A 16929-nucleotide genomic window follows, 5' to 3' on the forward strand; every position below is an offset into this window, starting at 1 on the left:
AATTTCCTCCTCAGGTTTTTTTTTCCTGCCAACAAAAACTCCATGGGGTAGGTTGGATTTTGCAAGAACGACTGATCCATCCAGATGGACTTCATTACAATCTTGTGCACTTCACCCCACATACCCAACTGCTCCCAGAACATTTGAGGGAGTCATTTATGTGTTATTTGTATTGAATTTGTATTTGTATTTGTTTTGACTAGATTGCTCAGTTGTGGGTTTTAACTGGGGTTATTGTTTTAATATATATACAGTACTTGACTTCTTTTTATTGTTAACTGTACTTTTTTTTAATTGTTGTAAGCTGCCCTTCAGGATTGGGTGGCATAGAAGTTGAATAAATAAATGACTAAATGGATGAATAAATGAATGAATAAATAAATTTAATAGCGATAGCATTTAGACTTATATGCCGCTTCATAATGCTAACCCTGTACAAAGCCTCTGCTTCTTTTCAGGATCTAATGCAAGGTTGAATAATTTCTGACGACTTCAATTTCGGCTACTAGTTAGAAGTTATATCCAGATTGCCTCTCAATTTACACAGCCCAGAGCCAAAAAAAAAAGGCATTTTTTAAAATCCCAATCAAATGTGACCAGCGAAGAAATCCCTATCTTCGGAGCCGGGAGGGGAGACGAGTGCAGAAGTCGCTGAAAGGTCCAGCAGCCTTTTCACCAGAGGAAAAGAAAAAAAAGGCAAAGGAAACGGCTGAGGAGAAAAGAAACGCCTCGGCTTCACACAATTCTCTCTCTCTCCGGAGTAACCGTTGCAAGCGGCTCCTTCGCGTCTCGAAGGTGCAAAGCTCCTCCCTAACCGCCTTCCTCGGGCGCCCTCGGGGTCTTTGGAAGAAACATTTCCCGCTGCCTTGGCATCAGAGCCCGCCTCAGCTGCGGCGGTCGCAGGCCCAACCTAGTCAGCCAAGACGGTCCCGAGAGACCCGAGAGTTGGCACCGAACAGATGGGTCCTCCACACACGGAAAGCAAGGAGCGGGGTAGTTTTAAATACGGCTCTCCCCTGCCTTTACTTTCCGCCCCCTCGCGCTCTCAGGTTACCTTAGCAGCCCTCCCCTCCCCCCCGCACACACACCGTCCCCGAGGCGGCTCGAGAGAGTCGCGCGCGAGCCCGTGCTAAGAGTTCCCCACCCCAATGGGGGGGAAGGCGGAGAAGCGAACTCTCGGAGCGTTCCTTTCGTAAATACGCGCACAAGCACACACACACACAAACACACACAAACACGCACACACATACTCCCGCAGCCGCGTAGTTCGCCCAAGAGCTGCTCGCGGAGAGTTGTGGTGTTGTAGGGGTGGTTTTTTTGGGTTGGGGGAGCCCTTCGTTTCTCCTCCGAGGCGTAAGAAGAGCGAGTGTATGTGGTGTGGTGTGTACGGGGGGGTGGGGAGAGAGACAGAGAGAGAAGCTTGCTTGACGTGCCCGGGAACGCGAAGGGCCTTGCGGGAGACTGACACCGACCCGAGCGACGGGTCTCCGCGCGCCCCAAAGCGCCGTGCGCACCGCTTGCAACCGCATAGAGCACGAAGAGGAAAGAGAAAACGTGGCCGCGTTCAAAACTGCAAAAGGCGAGGAGCTGGCGCCCTTACATTATTGCAACAGGCGGTTAAGAAAAGGCGGGAGGGGGGGTTATAAACAGACCTCGCCGCGGCCTCTCGAAGTGAAACCGAGCCCGCCGCTTGGAAAGCTGTCAGCATATGTGGCGAAAGGCTGGCGCGGGGGGGGGGGTTACCCTTGGGGGGGGTTATTTTCCTCTCCTTCTCCGAGCCTGAAAAAGGGGGAAACGAGGCTCCGGCATTACCTTTCTCTTCGGCATGGTGTTGCCTTCCTGCAGGCGGCTTGAAACCCCAAGCGAAGAAAGCGGCCGCGGGGTTGTGCTCCTCGCCGCAGCAGCAGCAGCGTCGGATCCGCTCTTGGAAATCGCCCGCCGCCCGCGATCACCAGAGCTGACAGCAAAGGCAGCCTTGCCGCTTGGGTTGACCCCTCCCCGGGCGACAGCTGAAGCAAGGACGGCCTCCGCCTGGCGACGACGACGCTCAGCGCCCACCGCTTCTTCGACGGGAGAGCAGGGAAGGCGGGAGGGGTGGGTACGGAGAGGTGCAGCTCTGGCTTGCGATTGGCTCCCCAATTCGGTTTCTCCCCCCCCCCTCCTCCTCCTTCCCCGATTTGGGAATAGATCCGAAGGAGGAGGGGGGTGGGGGGAAGTCCTTGCGGCTTAGAGGCTGGATCCGTTGGGGCGAGGCGGGATCTCGCGATTGGCCGGCGGGCAGCCTTCGGATATTGCCCGGAGGAACGCGCCGAGGTTGGAAGCTGGAGGGAGCCGCCGCGCCGCTTAGGTAGGTTGCCCGCTCGATCCGAGCGCCTCTCCGCTCCGTATAGCGGCGAACCTCGAGGGTTTTGCGTCAACTTGGATTTCCCAAACCGCAGACCGAAGATTACCTTGTGGCCGAGAAGGCTACCACGTCGCGATCTTCCGTGTTTTGCAATCTGTTTTGCTCCAAGTTTTCGGAGAGGGGCGGCATACGAATATTATTATTATTATTATTATTATTATTATTATTATTATTATTATTATTATTATTATTATTATTTATTATTATTATTATTATTATTATTATTATTATTATTATTATTACAATTATTAGTAGTACAAGTGCACTAGAGTGCCTTCCGTCCCGTGTTCTATTGCTCTCCTATATCTCCTATACCTTTCTTCTATTCCTATATCTCTTCTATTCTTTCATTGATATGTTCTATTACTATATCTTCTTTTCTATTATTTCTTAGATATATTTTACTATGAGAATCTCCTCTATAACCATCATGTATTTTACTATGTGTATATAGATATATACCCACTAAAACCCTAATTGTGTATTGGACAAAATAAATACATAAATTATTATTATTATTATTATTATTATTATTATTATTATTATTATTATTAGTGCACTAGTGTGCCTTCCGTCCCCTGTCCAATTGCCATTCCTATATTTTATATATCATTTAGTTAGTTAGTCCAATGCACAATGAGGGATTTAATGGGTATACTGTATATACATATATGCACACAGTAAAATACATGATGAAGATTATAGAGAAGATACTCATAGTAAAATATATCTAAGAAAGAATAGAAAAGAAGATATAGTAATAGAACATATCAATGAAAGAATAGAAAAAGAGATATAGGAATAGAAGAAAGGTATAGGAGATAAAGGTGAGCAATAGGACAGGGGACGGAAGGCACTCTAGTGCACTTGTACTCGCCCCTTTTCTCCCATTCATATATTTTTCCTCTATTCTTCATTGATGTATTCTATTCTCATATCTTTTCTTCTATCCTTTCCCTGATATTTTACTACTACATGTTTTTATTCTCTTTAACTTTCAATTTGTATTGGACAAAATAAATAAATAAAATAAATAAAATTTTCAAAGCCAAGATTATGGCGTTATAGATTTGGATCTGTACAAATTTGTTATTATATGCAATTCAATTGTATAAACAATTACCATTTTTTAAAATGTTGCGGGGGTGAATAGAATAGAATAGAATTTTATTGGCCAAGTGTGATTGGACACACAAGGAATTTGTCTTGGTGCATATGCTCTCAGCGTACATAATCAAATAATTACAGTGAATAATCTGTACAGTTGTTCTATTAAATGTCTTTCTCCCTAAATCGGTCAGATGGACATCTGATGGTGTTTTCCATCCTGTTGGAAGAGGACCTAGGCATCAAGGATATCAAGAGTGAATTGAATTAAAGTGAGGGAGAGGGGCGCATACTCAGCCTGGCTCTCTCTTCCCAGATTCCATCTTACTCCAACTAGCAGGAACAGGGTCGAGACAGCTGGAGATGGGCTGGACACAGTGGTTGACCAGGGCATCTTTCATGTCTTGCCATGCTCTTAGCATACCACATCATTTGCAGAGACTGCCTTCATGACCATTGTCCTATTCTACTAGGTTTCATCCGCTTAGTCCACTGGAATTTGTCTTCACATGGAATAGACAAGTCCCTGTCAAACTGAAGGTCAATGACCCAACAGCTACTGTCAACCTGGTTTAGCCAGCCTGTCAAAGCTGTTGCCCGGGGTGTGGCTGCTGTTCATGCTACAGCTGATTGGAGCCACAGGTGACAGCTGAGTGACAGGTGGGGACCAATGGTGGATGAGCTGCCCTAAAATGAGCTGCTGTAAAGTAGTGTTTCCCAACCTTGGCCACTTGAAGATATCTGGACTTCAACTCCCAGAATTCCCCAGCCAGCATTCGCTGGCTGGGGAATTCTGGGAGTTGAAGTCCAAATATCTTCAAGTGGCCAAGGTTGGGAAACACTGCTGTAAAGAACACAACATGCTCCTACACCAGAGGTGCTACCCCTCCCTGAACACCCCATACACCCCATTAGATGGGCATCTAATTCAACATGCACTGGATTCGTTCTCTCTTAAAGACATTGGACAGCCATTTGTGCGAAATAATACAGGGTCTCCTGTTTGAGCAAAGGGTTTGAAGAGAACACCTCCAAGGTCCCTTCTAACTCTGTTATTCTGTTAAGAGGAACCATCAGTGCCTTTGGTATAGCGGTATACCGACTAAGACAGTCAGGTCCTAAATGATTATTTTAAATTGCATATCGATTGGGAAGAGGAATTGGCTGTTTTCAGTATTGCCATTATTGCATTTGAGATAGGCACTAATAGGTTATTGATATTAGGCAAAATAAAATTACTAAATTGGAGCCAGCCAGCCCTTGATTTGCCCAATAAACAAATTAGATGACTTTTCTAAGTAGGTACTTATAAGCAAACAGTATCTACTTGGCTTACCTGCACTGTGAAGCTAAGCAGGATCAGGCCAGGTTGGCATTTCAGTGGGAAACCCCAAGGGTGCAAGCCAGGCTGAGAATTTAAAACAAAGATGGAAGATGACAGTGGCAAACAGTATGGCTATCAAAAAATTCAAGAAAACAGTATAAGACCTTGACTAATATACTTCACTTAAATTTTTCAAGGGATAATAGGAGGCAAAGCAGGGCACCACCTTCCATTATATGACCAGGTATAGTAATTTACTCCTGTGTCCCCTTCCCCTCTGCTTATTTTCAATTTGCATGTATATAGTCGTGTTTTTCTGCTTTGTATATTAAAGATCTGGTTTTATTTATGCACGTACATGATCCATAAATAAAGTTCTGCTTTTATTTGCATATACGTCTGCAAGTATTTGAACAGCTTAGTATAAATCTGGTGCTAATGATAATTTTATTATTGTCGTAAAAGATTGATCAGTATAGTTTATCTCCAATACATCACTTGATGGATTAAATTACAGATTTTGCAGGCCTAAAGTAAAAGGAGGCTACGGTTTGTTTCCTAAGAACCTATGGCTTCTTTGCATATACAGTATTCAACAGACTCAAACTCAACCCTGATAAGATGGAGTGGCTGTAGGTTTTGCCTCCCAAGGACAACCCCATCTGTCCGTCCATTAGCCTGGGGGGGATCACTAACCCCCTCAGAGAGGGTCTGCAACTTGGGCGTCCTCCTCAATCTACAGCTCACATTAGAGAAACATCTTTCAGCTGTGGCGAGGGGGGCGTTTGCCCAGGTTCGGCTGGTGCACCAGTTGCGGCCCTACCTGGGTCGGGAGTCACTTTTCACAGTCACTCATGCCCTCATCACCTTGAGGTTCGGCTACTGTAATGCTCTCTACCTTTGAAAAGTGTTCGGAAACTTCAGATTGTGCAGAATGCAGCTGCGAGAGCAATCATGGGCTTCCCCAGGTATGCCCATGTTACACCAACACTCCGCAGTCTGCATTGGTTGCCGATCAGTTTCCGGTCACAATTCAAAGTGTTGGTTATGACCTACAAAGCCCTTCATGGCATCGGACCAGAATATCTCCGGGACCGCCTTCTACCGCACGAATCCCAGCGACCAGTTAGGTCCCACAGAGTTGGCCTTCTCTGGGTCCCGTCAACTAAACAATGTCATTTGGAGGGACCCAGGGGAAGAGCCTTCTCTGTGGTGGCCCCGACCCTTTGGAACCAACTCCCCCCCAGATATCAGAGTTGCCCCCACCCTCCTTGCCTTTAGTAAGCTCCTTAAAACCCACCTCTGTCGTCAGGCATGGGGGAATTGAGACTTTCCCTTCCCCCTAGGCTTATAAAATTTATGCATGGTATGTCTGTATGTATGATTGGTTTCTTAAATTGGGGTTTTAAAATTAACTTAAATATTAGATTTGTTTATATTGTCTTATTATTGTTGTTAGCCGCCCCGAGTGTACGGAGAGGGGCGGCATACAAATCTGATAAATAAATAAATAAATTCCTGACCTAGCTCTGTAATAGTTAACACCACAGAAATTAATAATGAAGATAGAACTTCCTCCTGTCTTCCAATGAAGCTGCCAATATTCCCTCTGCCTTTTCATAGGATTTGTTTGGTACCAAAGGTGCCTTAATGGTACAATTAATTTATTGTCACATAAATTTTGTGAGTTGAATGCTTTTTCATGGGATACAGTAAATGATAGGCTCAATTAACAGTTCTGAAGATGCTACAAAAAGCTGCTATTATTATTTATTAGATTTGAATGCCGCCCCTCTCCGAGGACTCGGGGCTGCTCACAATATAACATGCTATGGGTGGCATGTTATATGGTATGCTATGCTATGTATGCTGTGGTATAATTATTAATAATAATAATAATAATTTATTAGATTTGTATGCCGCCCCTCTCCGAAGACTCGGGGCGGATCACAACAATAATAACAATGTTACAATGGAAAACAAATCTAATATTAAAAAACAGTTAAAAAACCCATCACTTAAAAAACCATGCAACACAAGCATACCATACATAAAATGTAAACACCTGGGGGAAGTGTCTCAGTTCCCCCATGACTGACGATACAGGTGGGTCTTAAGTAATTTGCAAAAGACAAGGAGGGTGGGGGCAGTTCTAATCTCTGGGGGGAGTTGATTCCAGAGGGCCGGGGCCACCATAGAGAAGGCTCTTCCCCTGGGGCCCACCAAACGGCATTGTTTAGTCGATGGGACCCGGAGAAGGCCAATTCTGTGGGACCTTATCGGCCGCTGGGATTCGTGCAATAGAAAGCGGTTCCGTAGGTATTCTGGTCCGATGCCATGTAGGGCTTTACATGGTATGCTATGTCTCTGCTTGTTCCTGTTGATATTCAGTTCATTCCAGGTGGGTTCTGGATCCTTTTGCTGCTAGTTTGCTCAGTGTTGCACATGCACGCACCTACAGCGATCAAAAAATAGCTTCTGTGCAAGAGCAGAAGCAAAATCCAAGATGATGGCTCCCGCGGAAACGCTGTCAGAACTGGTTCCGTGATTTCATCCCTGGGTTACTAACGGTTCATTCCTCTTGAAAGATCGCAATAGCACTTAGACTTATATATTGCTTCATAGTGCTTTGCAACCCTCTCTAAGCAGTTTACAAAGTCAGCATATTGCTCCTAACAATTTGCGTCCTCATTTTATCACTCACCTCGGAAGGCTGAGTCACCCTTGACCCTGGTGAGATTCGATCTGCCAAACTGCTGGCAGCCAATGACCAGCAGAAGTAGCCCACAGTACCACTGTGCCACCATAGATCTTGTGATTTTAACCCTACAGTGATACCTCATCTTACAAACGCCTCGTCATACAAACTTTTCGAGATACAAACCCGGGGTTTAAGAATTTTTTGCCTCATCTTACAAACTATTTTCACCTTACAAACCCACCACCACTGCTGGGAAACCCCACTTCCGGACTTCCGTGTTTTTGCGATGCTGCAGGGGAATCCTAGCAGGGGAATCCCAGCAGTGCAAAAACGGGCACTTCGCTGGCAACGGAAGTCCAGAGGTGGGGTTTCCCAGCGAGGGAAGCCTCAGGGGAATCACAGCAGCACAAAAACACAGAGGTCCGGAAGTGGGGTTTCGAGGACTTCAGTGTTTTTGTAATGCTGCGATTTCACTGATGCTCCCTTCACTGGGAAACCCCACCTCCGGACTTCCGTTGCCAGCGAAGCACTCGTTTTTGCGATGCTGGGATTCCCCTGCTGGGATTTCCCTGCAGCATCGCAAAAACACAGAAGTCCAGAGGTGGGTTTCCCATGAAGGGAGCCTCAGGAGAATCCCAGCAGCACAAAAACGGGCGCTTCGGCTGGCAAAAGGGGTGAATTTTGGGCTTGCACGCATTAATCGCTTTTCCATTGATTCCTATGGGAAACATTGTTTCGTCTTACAAACTTTTCACCTTAAGAACCTCGTCCCGGAACCAATTACGTTTGTAAGACAAGGTATCACTGTATTTTGTTTCATAATCAAGATATTATCCTATTACAGATGGTAGCATGTAGTTGTAAGCACAATGGCCAACCCTGCTATCTTTGCTGTCACTACCAAAATAATCTTGTTCAAGATTTAAATAATCTTGTTTAAATGTAAGTCATTAAATTCTTATGTCTTTTATCAGGTCATCTCACTGACTGACCACATCTGTTTACATGTCTTTTTAATTCAACCAATAACAAATAAAAGCAATAGTTTTATAAATTTATTATAATTTTTTTGTATACTACTTTGCCGTACTTTTGTAAGAATAGTAGATGCTTGGAACAAACTTCTAGCAGACATGGTTGGTAAATCCACAGTAACTGAATTTAAACATGCCTGGGATAAACATACAGTGGTACCTCGAGATACGAGTTTAATTCGTTCCGGACCTGGGCTCTTAAGTCGAGCAGCTCTTATCTCGAACGACTTTTCCCCATAGGAATTAATGTAAATAATTTTAATTGGTTCCAGCCCTCAAAAAACTCACAAAGTTAGTCTAAATTATGCAGAAAGACATGTTTTTAATGAAGAAATGTACATGTACATATAAATGAATAATGAAGTTTCTTTCACTTAACTTGTAAACTTTCTTAAACTTTTAAATTTACATATGTTCAACTTCTCTGCCACCCAATCCTGTAGGACAGAGGTCCCCAACCCTTTTTGCACCAGGGACCGGCTTTAAGCGATCAAGAGAGGAATGGGTGAATGAATGGACGGAGGGTGGGAAGGAAGGAAGGAAAGAGGGAAGGGACAGGAACAGAGGAAGGAAGCAAGGAAACTTATGAAAGGGGAGAGTAAGAGAGGAATGAGTGAAGGGAGGGAGGGAGGGAGGGAAGAAGGTGGGAAGGAGAAAGAAAAGAAGAAATAGAGGAAGGGAAGGTAAAAGAGAGAAAGAAAAAGAGCAAGAAAGAAAGAAAGAAAGAAAGGGGGAAGGGACAGGAACAGAGGAAGGAAGCAAGGAAACTTATGAAAGGGGAGAGTAAGAGAGGAATGAGTGAAGGGAGGGAGGGAGGGAAGAAGGTGGGAAGGAGAAAGAAAAGAAGAAATAGAGGAAGGGAAGGTAAAAGAGAGAAAGAAAAAGAGCAAGAAAGAAAGCTGCAAACACCCCCCCGAGCCCCCCAGGCCGGCTGCAACCTTTTAAAACACGCGCGCCGCTTCGCAGCTGTCTCCTGAAGCCGAACGCGGAAGTTAGCGTTTGGCTTCAGGAGACAGCTCCTTGGCGCTTGTATCTCGAATTTGGGCTTGTAAGTAGAACAAAAATATCTCTCCCCTCCCAGCTCGTATCTCGAGTTGCTCTTAAGTAGAGCAGCTCTTATGTCGGGGTTCCACTGTATATCCATTCTAAGATAAAATACAGGAAATAGTATAAGGGCAGACTAGATGGACCATGAGGTCTTTTTCTGCCTTCAATCTTCTATGTTTCAATGTTTCTATACAACACCTGGCATGCTACATGACTTATTGAGAAAAAAAAGGGGATGAATTATTAATACTGGTTTTAAAATATCCCTTTAATGTCAAGATCTCAAGTAACCATTCACTGATTTTTGTTTGTAGACAACCAAGCAACAATTACTTTTTCTTTTTTGATAAATGCAGATTGTATAGTAATTGGCAATATAATATTGAGGTAATATTTCTCTTTGGAGTTTGTGTGCAAATTTTGACTTCCGTTAACTTCAGTAGTATATATACGTAAAAGATTCCTAGTGTAATAGCCTTCAAACCTGTTGGGATACAAATTCCATGCTGGTTGGTACTGATGGGAACTGGAGACAAGCAGACTTTTTGTAGACCAATAGCATACTTGGGAGGAAGATGAAAGTTGATGTTCATCACACCGGAACAGCCAACAGGTGGAAAAAGTCTAATGTATAAATTACTATTTGAAGGAAGACACTTTTAAAATATACAGCTGTTGATTTTCCGTCCAACCAACCAACTGGAGTTAATTGAAATTTCTGAGAAACTGCAGGCAGGACCTGGTTTGGCACAAGCTGAGTAAATTGCTAAATAAAGAGACAGGAAGTTTGTGGGCTTTTATTAAATGATTCTTCTTTGAGGACTAGCCAGTCCTGCCTATTTTTCTAATTTTATTTTCCTAATCCCTATCATTGAAAAAAAAATAGACTCTTGCCAAGATGTTTTCTGTATTTTCAGTACCATCTGATCCAAAATCAACTTTGAAAGCCTACCCACTGAAAATCAAAAAGGAGAAACAGTATTCTGCAGAATTGCTCTGAAAAGAGAAGTAGTGCTAGATATGCAAAACCACACCTGGCTTTTTCCATTCTAGCAGCCTGGGAACAGCATACCGGTAATTCAAGGAATTCATCCTATGCCAGAATAAACACTTGCATTTGAGATATATCAGGTATTTTATCTGCTGTAATGCATTAACGTTTGAAGCCCAGTGAAAATGGGAAAATGCCTTTGCTGTATGTAAAATTGTTTTTTTCAGTCCAGTTCCCAAATGGTCAGTGTTAGTGATTTCTAAAAGTTGTAGTTGCAGTAAATATTGAGGTCACCAGGTTTTGGAAAGGATGACATAATCCAAAAAATGCTGGAAATTATATATAATAGATGCAGTAGAATGTCTATTAAAATTCCTATGCAGTTTGACCAGAAAGGGCTTTCTTGGGAACTCTAAGAATTTTTTTTAAAGGCCGATATTTCAGTAGTTAATTAGCAGCTATTAAGAACATATATACATTGGGTAGTGTAATACAGTGTTTTTCAACCAGTGTGCCGCGAGACATGGTCAGCTGTGCCGCGAAGAAGGAAGCTCAGGTTCTGGCCTTGCAACTTTTTGCTGAGAGAGAGAGAAAGAAAGCAAGAGAGAGAGAGAGAGAAAGCAAGAGTGAGAGAGAAAGAAGGCAAGAGAGGGAGAGAGAAAAGGAGAGGAGGGGACAGAGAGAAATGAGCAAAAAGGGGAGGAAAAAAGAGAAATGAGAAAATGATTGAGACAGAAAATGAGAGGAAAGAGAGAAACAAAAGAGAGAGAAGTGACTCTTGATTTAAAGCATATGATAAAAAGCACCCAAAGAATAAGAGATGGAAAAAAACCCAGCCTTCACCTGTTTTTGGAAATGGTTCAAGAGTGTGTATACACACACACACACACACACAAGGGGGGAGGAGACGTGGATGGAAAAAGAGAGGAGAGTGTCTTAGAGTGTCATTTTGTGTCATTTTTGTTGGTGGTGTGCCCCAGGATTTTGTAAATGTAAAAAATGTGCCGCGACTCAAAAAAAGGTTGAAAATCACTGGTGGAATAATTGGATGGTGGAATTGTCAACCAGAGCAGAGGATTACAAGAATCTTCTTCCTGTGCTATATAGTAGAAGTCTAAGGAAAAATGAGTTTGTGGAATCCTTGGTGTTCCCTGAGCTTGGTTGTTTTCTTGCATATGTTTCACTACACAACTAGGCAACATCATCAGTGCTAGAAGAGAGTGAGATTCGCTTCTCTTTTTCCATAGTATACCTGTCACTGTTGGTGGGAGTATTCTTGGTGGTTTCTTGATTGGACTGTTGTTTACTGTTAACTTGTTTGTCTGAGTTGGCCGGGCTTTAGTTGGTTTGTGTGCTATTGTGAAGCCATGTGGTTGTAATAATCAGTTGGTGGTTTCTGAGATGTTTTTAATATACCAACAGCTCAATCCTGAGCTACAAATATTCTCTTCCCTCAGAGAGGGATTTAGAAGGTATGGGTCCGAGTGGAGGTTCGGAGGTCTAGAACAGGGGTAGGCAGTTGGCTCTTCTATGACTTGTGGACTTCAACTCCCATAATTCCTAAGCCAATCATGCTAGCTTAGGAATTCTGGGAGTTGAAGTCCACATGTCATAGAAGAGCCAACTTTGCCTAGGCATAGACAGATATTGACTGACAATAGGTAGATCGTAGAGCTAAGTGAACCTATTCATAAATAGTTGAGAGATATTTAATTAAAGTCATTTTAAAAAAATAACAAAGTGATTGCCTACATATATTTCCCCCACATTCTACTTAGTGATGTTTCCTCAGAAGTATAAAGAAATAAAGGAGAAGAATGGATGAATTTCTAAACTTTTATTATTACACTACCCAATGTATATATGTTCTTAATAGCTGCTAATTAACTACTGAAATATCAGCCTTTAAAAAAAATTCTTAGGGTTCCCAAGAAAGCCCTTTCTGGTCAAACTGCATAGGAATTTTAATAGACATTCTACTGCATCTATTACATATACAGTGGTACCTCGGTACTCGACCACAATTCGTTCCAGAAGTGTGGTCGAGAACCGATTTGGTCGAGTACCAAATTTATTTATCCCATAGGAAATAATGGAAATGGATTTAATTGGTTCCCATCCCCTGTTAACTCGCTGGGAACCAATTAAATCTATTTTCTTTATTTCCAATGGGATAAATAAATTCGCTACTCCAAGCTGCAGGAAAGGTGGGGGCTGCTGCAATCCCGGCAGCTTTGGGGGGCTCTTTTCCTCATTGCTTCCTTTTATTACCTGTAAGCAGCTTCAAAAACTTTTTCTCTGTGGCTGCAACAGCGGCGGCTTCCCTTCCAGTAGCAAGAGCGCCGGGAAGTCACGCAATGAAGGGAAGCTGCTGGAGCGGCAGCAACTGCTGAGATGGCTCCGCCGGCTTCCCTTCATCACGTGACGTTCCCGGCGCTGTTGCTACTGGAAGGGAAGCCGCCGCTGTTGCAGCCACAGGGAAAAAGTTTTTGAAGCTGCTTACAGGTAATAAAAGGAAGCAATGAGGAAAGGAGCCCCCAGAAGCTGCCATCCCGGCAGCTTCAGGGGGCTGAGGAGCTCTCTAAGAGCTCCAAGCTGCAGGAAAGGTGGGGGCTGTTGCAATCTTGGCAGCTTCGGTATCTGAATTTTTGTTCAGATACCGAAGCAAATTTTTGCCAAAAATTTTGTTCGTTATCCGAAATGTACGAGAAAGGAAGCATTCGAGTACTGAGGTACCACTGTAATTTCCTTCTGCCGCACGAATCCCAGCGACCGGTTAGGTCCCACAGAGTTGGTCTCCTCCGGGTCCCATCAACTAAACAATGTCGTTTGGCGGGACCCAGGGGAAGAGCCTTCTCTGTGGTGGCTCCGACCCTCTGGAATCAGCTCCCTCCAGAGATTAGAACTGCCCCCACCCTCCTTGCCTTTCGTAAACTCTTTAAAACCCACCTCTGCCGTCAAGCATGGGGGAACTGAAACATCTCCCCCTGCCTATGTAGTTTTTTTGTGTATGATATGACTGTATGTATGTTTTCATATATTGGGGTTTCTTGGGGTTTTTTTAGACTTTTTAAATGTATTATTGTTATTTTAGAGTCTAACTATTACATTTGTTATTATATATTGTTTTTATCATTGCTGTAAGCCGCCCCGAGTCTATGGAGAGGGACGGCATACAAATCTAATAAATAATAATAATAATAATAATAATAATAATAATAATAATAATAATAATAAACCAAAGGAATGGCTTAGAGAAAACAGCGAAGACAAATAGATTGTGTAGATAACTTCAATTGGTTATAGGATTTCATGTTATTTTAAAGAATAAAATGGTAATAAGAAAAGGACACCCACAGCTGAGAAGGTATATTAATTTATGTTTTATTCCAGAGTTAATTTTTTAAATCTTTAGAGACAATATCTTCATATTGTGTTGTGTTTCTACAGCTGAACTTAAGAGTTAGTTAGTGTCCTGTTGCAGCACAAACAACAGAAAGCAGCAGAGCTAGAAAGTAAGATACAGATGATGAAATAAAATTGTCAAGCAAACTGAAGAATAAACTTTGTTGACAAAGCAGCATATCTTCTGTGAAGTTAAGTCCTATGTATTTATTTGAAGATTTCTTTTAAGAGGTGAAAAAACATTCGATGGAAGTTTTCCAAGTACAGTATTGCGCATGTGAACTTTTAAAATGGCTGTGACAAAAATCTTGACCCAAGGCTGTAGAAAAGAAGTTTTAACAATTGTGGAATAAATGACAGCTCTCTTACAGATGAAAGCAAAAATCAAGAATAAACAGTACAATGACTTTTTAAAATAGTAGCAGGAAAGTTTCCTTGAAAATTGCACAGAAAGAAATATTGCTCAAGACAGAGGTATGGTGATTCTGTAAACTGTTTAGAGAAGGCTTTAAAAGCATTATGAAGCGGTATATAAGCCTCAATGCTATTGTTATTGCTATTTTGAGGCTGCTCACTGACACAAAACACAGGGGTATCTAAGATAGGTTATCTATGCCCAAAATTTCAAGTCTGGTGGAATAAGGTATTCTGTTGCGAGCAGAGGAGTGGAGGACTCTTCTTGTGAAATATTTCTGGACTCTCTCAATTGTATTAATGTCCGATATGCAGTGCGGGTTCCAGACAGGTTCCACCTGTCTGGAACAATCCATTGAGGATTGGTTTGGCAAATGTTTTGTATGCTTTGGTTAGCGGTTTAATATTGCCAGAGAAGAAGCTACGCAAGATTAGGTTGACGACTCTTAGTGTCTTTTGGGCAATTTTGTTACAATGGGCTCTGGCACTTAGTTCTCCAAGGTCATTAATAGAGTGAGGGTCAGGTTGTGTCCTCCAAGTTTGTATTTTGTGTTCTGATTCTTTTTGCCAATGTGTAAGACAGAGCATTTATTGGTTAGGTTTGAAGTTGCCAGTTATCAGACCATTGTGATACATGGCCTAGGTCTTTTTGAAAGGTAGAAGGTGATGGTGTTGAATAATTTAACATGGTTAGCAAAGAGGATGTAGTTATTTATAATACGATCACAAATATCGTTTATGTAAAGAATGAATACTGTTGGTCCTAGAATGCTGCCTTGAAGGACACCACTGTTGAGAGGTGCAGGATTTGATAGGGCACCCCTATTTTAACCGTTTGTTGTCTGTTTAACAAGAATGCAGTTATCCAATCATGAAGGGGACCAGAGATGCTGAAAGCTTTTAGTTTCCACAGTAGTTTGTCATGTATTACTGAATCAAAAGTTTTACAAAAGTCTATGTAAATTGCCTCTATTGATTTACCTTGATTGAGTTGTGAAGTTCATATGTTTTTGCAGTGTAGGAGTTGCAGGTTAGTGGATAATTTTTTTCTGAAACCAAATTGTTTGTTAGAGAGTAGGTTGTTGGTTTCTAGGTGGAGGGTAATTGATTAATTTATGATTGATTCCATTATTTTGCAAGTGATGCAACATAAAGAGATTGGTCTGTAATTTTTAACGTTACTTGGATCTCCTTTTCTGAAGATAGGGATGACTGTGGCTAGTGACCATAAGTTGGGTAAGAGCCTAGTCCTGAAGGATTTTAAAAAAAAATTATACTTAGAGGTTCAAACTATGGTTGAGGAGAGCTTTTTTAAGAAATATGCTCATAGACTGTCAGGTCCAATGCATAGAGATGGTTTTAGGCTGCGTAATGCTTTTTCAATATTATCTTCCGTAAAATTGATTTGTGTTAAATTACTGCAGTTGTTTGAGGTCTAACTAGGAAATATTTGGCATGAGCCATTGCTGCTTACAAAAATGTAGCCAAAGAATGTGTTAAAGAGGTTGGCTTTAACAGCTTCATCATTATATTCTTTACCATTTGGTCCTTTGAGGGGTGGGATGGATCTTGAATCTTTGAGTTTGTTTTTTACAAAGTTGTAGAAGGTGCATGTGAAATTTGTGCGCAGAAGATTTTCTTCTTGATTGATATGATAATTGGTACATTCTGTCTTTAATTGGTGGCATAAATTTGAGAAACACTGATTTAGACTCCGCAGGAAATTTTAGGATAATTTAAACCTTAGAATGAGTCTCATAGCCATGTCTAGGCTAATATAGTCAGCGTCCAACCTCAGATTCCACTATGGATTGATGTCCGTGATAAGTATAGCCTTTATCTTTATAGATTGAAATCCATGCCTTAAATGTGCTTTGAACTTTTTGTTATTTGTTAACAAGAAAGGAATATCAATGTGTCACTGCCTTCTTTACCCCAGATCTTCAGTATTGTTAGAGGGAGGGAAGATGATAGTTCATTGGTACTTCATAATCTCTGAATTTTAATATTACCAAGCTTATATTTGGTTCCAGACTTTTATTTTTGTATTCTGCTTGAGTTTTGACTATGGGGTGCCTTTTTTCCAAAGTTTCTGTACTGTATTTAAATATGTGGAGACGTCTAGGTTGACACACGCAGAGGAGACAGGAAGGTAAAAGGACAATAGCCTGATCTTTATTCTGTAAACAGAGCAAATTTTCTTTTGTGGGAATTGCTACAATTGAAGCTTTTCGTTTTGGTGCTCCCTCGTCTTCCTTTCACTGTCACCCTGGATTGAGAAGCAATTCCCATTCAAAACAAAAGGAAGAAAATTATTTTTTATCATTATAAAATGAAATTTCTAAAACCTCAGCTGTGGACTCCCTATGTATATTGCTAGAAAGATTTCTAAAAAGTACAAATCTGGCTTCGGTATATTGATGAATAGAATAGAATAGAATAGAATAGAATTATTTATTGGCGAAGTGTGGTTAGACACACAAGGAATATGTCTGGTGTATA

General features: G+C 42.0%; 1 protein-coding gene across 3 annotated transcripts in view; it reads right to left on the minus strand.

The window, feature by feature from the left end:
• Positions 1-2249, minus strand: part of HMGN3 (high mobility group nucleosomal binding domain 3) — a 38152-nt gene extending 35903 nt beyond the window's left edge. For 2 of the 3 annotated variants that reach the window (XR_011557389.1, XM_070733094.1), the window contains exon 1: positions 1813-2168. Coding sequence is in view for 2 of the 3 variants with exons in the window: in XM_070733094.1 (XP_070589195.1) it covers positions 1813-1827 (15 nt within the window). In the remaining variant the exon portion in view is untranslated. Of the gene's footprint in view, positions 1-1812 lie in introns of all 3 variants that reach the window. The other variant, XM_070733096.1, reaches the window with a different exon arrangement.
• Positions 2250-16929: the final 14680 nt, after the last annotated feature.

This window comes from Erythrolamprus reginae, chromosome 1 (assembly GCF_031021105.1).
Source record: "Erythrolamprus reginae isolate rEryReg1 chromosome 1, rEryReg1.hap1, whole genome shotgun sequence".
Taxonomy (NCBI): Eukaryota; Metazoa; Chordata; class Lepidosauria; order Squamata; family Dipsadidae; genus Erythrolamprus; species Erythrolamprus reginae.